This window comes from Macrotis lagotis, chromosome 4 (genome assembly GCF_037893015.1).
Source record: "Macrotis lagotis isolate mMagLag1 chromosome 4, bilby.v1.9.chrom.fasta, whole genome shotgun sequence".
NCBI lineage: Eukaryota > Metazoa > Chordata > Mammalia > Peramelemorphia > Peramelidae > Macrotis > Macrotis lagotis.
The window spans coordinates 112,126,806-112,134,394 of record NC_133661.1 but is presented as its reverse complement, the minus strand read 5'-3'; the positions used below and the strand labels follow the sequence as shown (position 1 = coordinate 112,134,394).

At 35.3% G+C, this 7,589-nt stretch overlaps 1 protein-coding gene across 1 annotated transcript in view; it reads right to left on the bottom strand.

Moving 5' to 3' along the window:
* Positions 1-423: 423 nt before the first annotated feature.
* Positions 424-7,589, bottom strand: part of PCGF6 (polycomb group ring finger 6) — a 28,748-nt gene continuing 21,582 nt past the window's right edge. The window contains 2 exon segments of the mRNA XM_074233799.1: positions 424-1,834; positions 6,683-6,769. Of these exon segments, the coding sequence (XP_074089900.1) occupies positions 1,778-1,834; positions 6,683-6,769 (144 nt within the window). The 3' untranslated portion in view covers positions 424-1,777.

The window sequence follows — 7,589 nt, the reverse complement described above, 5'->3', positions numbered from 1 at the left end:
CCTTCACCCAACTGGGCTGAACCAATGTCTGATTTCTTGTGGGATGGAGGGATGGTGGTGTTCAGGTAGTCACTGAATCAGGTTTTTAACAAGATTTATTTACTTATATATATCTATAGGTCAAATAAAGTCAGTGGATAAGGGGGTGCTAAGTAAGTGTTGTTATAATTCCCCAGTGTTAATTCATAAAAGATTTTATGTTGTTGGAATTGTCATCTTCTGAGGATTTATATGTAATACTATCTGGCATATAATTTATTGGGGAAGAAGATAGAATGAAGCGTTGTGATGAGATTAGAGATTGACTAACCTGTCATTTTGTTGTTCACAAGATCCAGAAGTGACAGTTGACTTTAAGTCACCACGGACTTACATAGTAAGTCATTTTTGAAAGGTTCATAAATAAACACTAATATTTCAAAATAGACTAAAATAAATTTTTATTTAACTGTTACAATATGTAATCATTTACAGTAATTCACAAACTGTTTACAAAGCATCTCCTTGACTTATCCAGTTTTGTAACTATTGCCATACAAACTTTCAAAATAAGTTTCAAAATCTGAACCACAAAATAATTTTCCACCTTTTTGGAAGCATTGTAATGTATTAATTCAGGTAAATAGGCTTGTTATTTCAAACTATTTTTTTTTTTAGGTTTTTGCAAGGCAGATGGGATTAAGTGGCTTGCCCAAGGCCACACAGCTAGGGATTATTAAGTGTCTGAGACCGGATTTGAACCCAGTTAATCCTGACTCCAAGGCCAGTGCTTTATCTACTATGCCACCTAGCCACCCCTCAAACTATTTTTATTGGCAAAGGAATTGTTTAAATTTTAAATTTTAAGGCCTAGCATGCAAGTGAATGAGCTCACAAACACTATATCCTTTAAACTTGGTGAAGAAACAATGAGAAAACACATATTTATCCAACAAAATAAGGAAACATTGAAATAACAAGTTATTTGCAGATTCTAAATCTACTTATAGTCCTGATCATACTTTCAGGGTTAAGAGGTATCTAAAAACATACAAGTCACTCAAATACAGTGCATGATTGCAAAATGTACTATCTTAAGAATAAAAACATCAAGAGGCACCTCTTGTAAGCTGTGCTAAGGAAGTCAAACTACACTAGAGGCACATGGTGCTGGACAAGACTGCCCTATGGGAAGACATTCTGCCTATATAGAAGGAACCAATGATTCACCACCTCCAGAGGAAACACGATTTCTTTAGTATTACTGCTGTATAAAAATACATGCTCAAAAAATACTAGAAATATGCAAACAATACTTTTGGTCTTCACAAAGATTGGAAAGTTTGCCCTGTGGTTTTAAAAATAAAGCCATGCCTTTCATCTTTAGTTCAAAAGTATACATCTCTTTTCCAAAAGGATGACTGTCTATCAAATCCCATCCCTGACAGCTGAATTCCAACCACCTACTTTAAAGAGATATGGCTCTAGAAGAGAACACAAACTGATTTGCTTCAGAGAAGAGCAAGCAAATCAAAGATAAAGTGTGAAATCATAAAGAATTTTAGAATTCAGTGTTTCTAAATGATTTCCTTTCCCTGAGGCTTAGACTACCTTTTAAACTGTCACTGGTCAAACAAAAGCATGTCATCATTTCTAGCTTTACTTATTAATGCTATAGTTTTTAACGGCTGAAAATTAGACATACTATATAAAGTAGTGGTAACCAGATATATAATGACAGTCTTTGGTGAGATGAGAACTCTGCTTTGCTTCTTTACTTTTAACAGCCCTGGAGAATTCATGTTATTGTCAGTGGAGAAACCACAAGGCCATAATGAAGAACAAGTAGACCATCCTGGAAGAGAAAAAGGCACCATGTCTTATATGATAAACACTTATACAAACAAATAAGTTAAACAACCTTAATTTTCACAACTTAACATTTAATGATCTAAATACTATAATGACACTTTTTATTCCACATCAATTACTTTTTTTGTTTTTTGCAAGGCAATTAAATGACTTGCCCTAGGTCACACAGCTAGGTAATTATAAGTTGTCTGAGGCTAGCTTTGAACTCAGGTATTCCTGACTCCAGCGCCGGTCTATCCATTGTGCCCCCTAGCTGCCCCACTCTTCAATTTTTAAAAGTTGTCATATGTATTCTGTAATTTTGCTATTTCCAATGTTTTCTTTCTTCCTTTTGGATCTGTTTCTTCTCTCAATACATTCAATTTGGATCTATGAGTATCATGGAAGCAAATGTAAAGACTATATCAGAGTGCCTTCTGTTGGAGAGGAGGGAAGGAGAAAAAAATGTTAAATTCAAAACTTTACAAAAACAAAATAACTGGTAGAAACTATTATGTAAATAACTGGAAAACAAATAAAATATTTATATAATTTTAAAAAAGTATATTGAGCTATTTGTTCTTAGATTAAATGAATCCAGACTAAATTTGAATTCTTGAGTTTGTTCTATTATTTTTCTTTCTCTTCTATAACAGTTATCCTTTGGTTTCATTGAGGAACCAGGAAAGAAAAGCATGATTCAGAATATTTAGGTTAAGATTAATGGAAAGGGGGTGGCTAGGAAGAGCTGTGGATAGAGCACCGGGTCTGGAGTCAGGAGTACCTGAGTTCAAATCTGGCTTCAGACACTTAATAATTACCTAGCTGTGTAGCCTTGGGCAAGCCACTTAACCCCACTGCCTTGCAAACCCACCCCTGCCCACCAAAAAAGACCTAAAAAAACTAAAAAAGATTAATGGAAGTTAAAATAGAAGCAATTTTGTCATCAGAATATTCTTTAGACCACTTGTCTGGTGAGAGAGGAAATACATAAGGAATTCAGAAACATGATGTCATAGAATTGTATTTTTTTTTAATCTGGACCTGTGATTCTATAGGTTTAGGGAGTTTCTGGGCAGGAGCTGTCTCCTAGTAGAGATTAGCACTTACTCTGCAATTTACACTGTTGTAATTATTGAGGCAATGAGAGGTACACTTACCCAGCAGTCAACATGCATTAGAGATTAGATCTGAATTCATATTTTCCTGACTCCAAGAATAGCTATACCACCACACTCTCTAGTAGTGAAAGGGGGCTTCAGTTCTCCACATCTGTAGAGCAACTGTTAACTTATCTTGACTTGTCTACTGACTTAATGATAACTTCATTCTTCAAAAGGCAGAAGAACTAAGAAGGGGAAACTCTGTTCTACATCTTCTCATTCTTACTGAAGGAAAAGTGGCACTGCCTCCTGGAGTTAGTGAAAGAGAAAGAGAAATAAGCCTTGAATAGTTTGACATGCATTCTACATTGAGAGAGAATATTATTTCAAAGAGTTCTGAGAAAAGAGGTAGGACTCCAGTGATGAAAATTCCAAAACTCTGTCTGGTGGGCATGGAAATCTTTCAAGAATATTTTGAAAATACAGAGCAAAACAATTCTGATAGGGAAGAAAAATCAGAGTTCTCTGGACTAAACTCCCCTCGTGGCTAGCTAGCTCTCCCAGGCTGTCTCTCTTTGTCTTTCTCTGTCTCCCAAACAAACCTCCCCAAGTCTTTTGTTATTCTGAGTAGCTTACAAATTGCTTTTTACTTCTCCAGGAGAAGAAAAGGTTTTTAATCTGTACAATTTGTAGTCTTCTTTAATAAATCCTGAGCAGTTTTGGTTTTTTTTTAGGTTTTTGCAAGGCAAATGGGGTTAAGTGGCTTGCCCAAGGCCACAGAGCTAGGTGATTAAGTGTCTGAGGCCAGATTTGAACTCAGGTACTCCTGACTCCAGGGCAGGTACTCTATCCACTGCGCCACCTAGCTGCCCCTCTGAGCAGTTTTAAATCACAGGGCTGTATAATGAATTCTTTCACCATTCAAAGACCTCTCAATCTTCAATTGGTGACACTGGCAACAGATAGGGAAACTCATAAATCTAGATTTTAAGTAAATATGTTCAAAAGATGAATGCGAAGACAGATGACAAAAGATGAGCATGAGAGTACAACATAATTCTGTAAAAGAGTGCCAGAACTGCTAACTCAGCATGACCTGAGTCTGGCAAAGAAAGATATAAACAAGAATTGGGGAGGGGGGTTTGTAGTAATAGAAAGAGGAAGATAGAAGGGATAGATCTACTGTTGGGGCAGAGGAAGTGGAATGGCAGAAAGGTGATGGGACCCTGGCTAACTGACAACAGGAAGGCAGGGCTGCTCAAATCTTGCTTTGCTTCTATTTTCTTTGCCCTGACTTGACACTAGAAATGATGAGGAAAAGAAAGCCAAATGAGGAAGTAATAAATGAAATAAATGAAAAAAAAAAACAAAAATAAGAGCACAAAGCTAATCTTAATGCATTCAAGTCATTTGATTGTGATTAATGACCTACTCTGAAGGATGACTGTGATAAAAAATAATAATAAATATTTATATAGCACTTTACAGTTTGCAAAGTACTTGATGTGCAATATCTGATTTAATTCTCACAACAGACCTGTGAGGTAGGTGCCTGTGATTATTTAACTGTATCCTAAAGATGAGGACACTAGTGATTGTGTGAACCTACCTAGGCCATGCAGCCATATATGTCTAAGATGGGATTTAAACCCACAAATCTAGAATTCAAAAACATGATTGCAGAATCAATGTCAATGTTATAAGAAAGACTGAGAAGATTGAGAGGTGCTACAGTGCGGGAGAAAGGCAAATCTCCTGATTTTCATAAAAGGGAAGAGAATAGAAATGGTAAACCACAGGTCTGTGGGAAAATTTTAGAAGAGATCATTACTGGGATGGAGAGTGATAGTGAAGGAAAGAAAAGAGGAATCAGAAACCTTATGGGGCCATTGTGACTTTCCAGCTGCCTTTCTTAACCTCTGGAGTTTCAGTCCTTTTACAGATAACTGCATCAACTTCAGCCAGGCTCTGCCTCTCAAGGAGGTCCTTGAGAGTAGGGCTATCTTGTTTTCCAGTTTTTGTATTCCTAGCATTTAAGCATAACGTTTACACAAAGTAAGTGCTCTATCATTAATTTTGTCTTTTTTCATACTCCATTGTAGTCTTCTCTTTGACAGTATAAAGAGATGTTTGTCTCTCTGCTTCTCAGTCTTTATAAGCTTTTTGGGCTATGGGTTTAATGTCCTCTTTTCCTTGGAGGTCTTTTCCATTATTCTTTTTTGCTTTTTAGCAATCTTTTAACTTATATTATTGTGGTCATTGTATATGGTATTCTTATGACTATCAGTTCATATAAATTTTCCCATGTTTCTGTGAATCCTCACAAGTCTTTTTCCTTACTACATGGTAACAACCACTATATTCACATATCAGTTTCCTCAGACATTCTCCAACTAATGGACTCTGACTTAATTTAAAATACCACAAAGTATTCTGCTATTAAAATTCTGGCATTTATGAGTTCTTCCTTTCTATCTCTGACCTTCTTGGGATATATATGCCCAGTAATTAAATGGCTGGATCCAAGAATAAGAACACTTTCTTAATTAATGCTAAATTGTATTCAGAATTTGAGGACCAATTCACTTCTCAACCAATTTATTATTTTCCCATAGCCCTTCCAAGGTCACTTCTGAATTGCTGACATCTTTTCCAAAGTGATGGATGTGAGGTGAAATCTCAGAGTTGTTTGATTTGCCCCAATTTTCATAAAAATAATCTCTTTTAATTAAAAGATTATATTCAATTTTCAGATTTTTTGCTTTTTAAAAAGTTTCCATAACAAAATAATACTGTCCAAGACGGGGGGGGGGGGGGGGGGAACCAAATACCTTAGTCTCTCAAATTAGAATTCAGTTACAATGTCATGTGAAGTCTTCTGTGCCTAACTACAGTATGCACTAGGGAACACTAACCATCAATTAACTTAAACTAAACCTGTTTGATTAAAAATCTGCTTTAAAGCTCTATTCAGGTCCATGAAAACTCAAAAACACTCTATTGCCTAATGCACTATCTTGAAGGTGTAACCCTGCAGAATTCTAAGGAAAAAAATCTATACCTCAAAAAGTTATAAGGCTTTCTTATTAAGCAAACAGTAAAACCAAGACAGTAAATGATCAACAAGGGCTGGTTGGTCTGTTTTAATCTTCTAGTAATTACACAATCCACATTATGAAGATAATGCCTATACTATCATGTATACTCTACATTGGTTTTAGTTATGTTGATTCAATAAAACTAGGCAAATTGACCAAAATAAGGGCTTTACATCTTTGATGATAAATTAAACAGTCATCTGGTCATCTAAGGTTTATTTTTTAAACAATGTTCACTGAAACTTCCTTACTGTAAGTTTTGTTAACATGGTGCAGAATTTTCAAAAAGTATTCGTGTAAGAGCTCAGCAGAAAACAGCCCCCAACTAAATGTTCCTTTTCTTAACTCTTCATGAGTCTGTTAGAGCAAGACCTTGATTTCTATTTGTTCTAATTAATATGCTGGTCACTTTAAATTCACTTATAATACTAGCAAAAAAAAACCCAAACAGAAATAATAAATTAACTTCATTCTTCCAATGAAGAGGAACTTATACCATGATGGGCTAATTAATGTCTTAATTTGGAATTTTCTTCCAGTGAAACTATCATTAGCTACATTCAAAAATGAAGTTTAATTTGCTGTGGAACCTAGTATAGACTAAGGAATCTTGGCTGTGGAAGGTTTATTAAAACTTTGGCCCTGAATTACCTGCATTGCTCCATCACCTATAGCACGGCGAATTTCCTTTAGTGTCTGATATTGCTCCAACAGGTGATCACCACATATTATATCTACCTAGGGACACAAAGAAAAAACAGTCAAAGTATTCCTCTATTTTACATGCCATCTCAATAAATTAAGTAAAATGTTTCTGGATACACTTTAGGTATCTATTTTGGACATATTCCAGTAAACCCTCCAGAGTCTTAAAGCAGGATAGCATACTGTACTAGAAAGAGGACTATATTCTGTTCTGTTTTGGATATTTCATCACCTATAAGAAATTCAATTTGTTTTCTCATTGTATAATGGAGATACATATAAGATAATTTTTATGGTCTCTTCCAATTGTAAAATTCTGTGAAAATAGAGTATATTTGTATTCATCTAAAAGTTACTTGCCTTTAATTATTTAAAAATAAGCAAAACACCTTTAAACAGAGAAAACATATTTTAAGACAAAGATTAAGGACAATCTCATGGGAGGACTCCTTTGACATCCTGGTTCAGAGCTTAATATTCTTATTTGGGTTTTGTTTTTTTTTTGTAAGGCAAACAGGGTTAAGTGGCTTGCCTAAGGCCACACAGCCAGGTAATTATTAAGTGTCTGAGACCGGATTTGAACCCAGGTACTCCTGACTCCAGGGCCGGTGCTTTATCCACTATGCCACCTAGCTGCCCCTAATATTCTAATTTGGAAATATAACAGCTATATGATTTTCAAATCCACAGAAGGTAAGAAGCTGCATATTATATACGTGGAAGAGAGACTTGCTATAGGCAGGCAGTTTTGAATGATACCAAAAAAAAAAAAGGAGATAAAAATTAATCTTTTTAAACAAAATAGTTTAAAAGCATTTGTTATACACATCTAAGTATCCCTATACATTTCAGC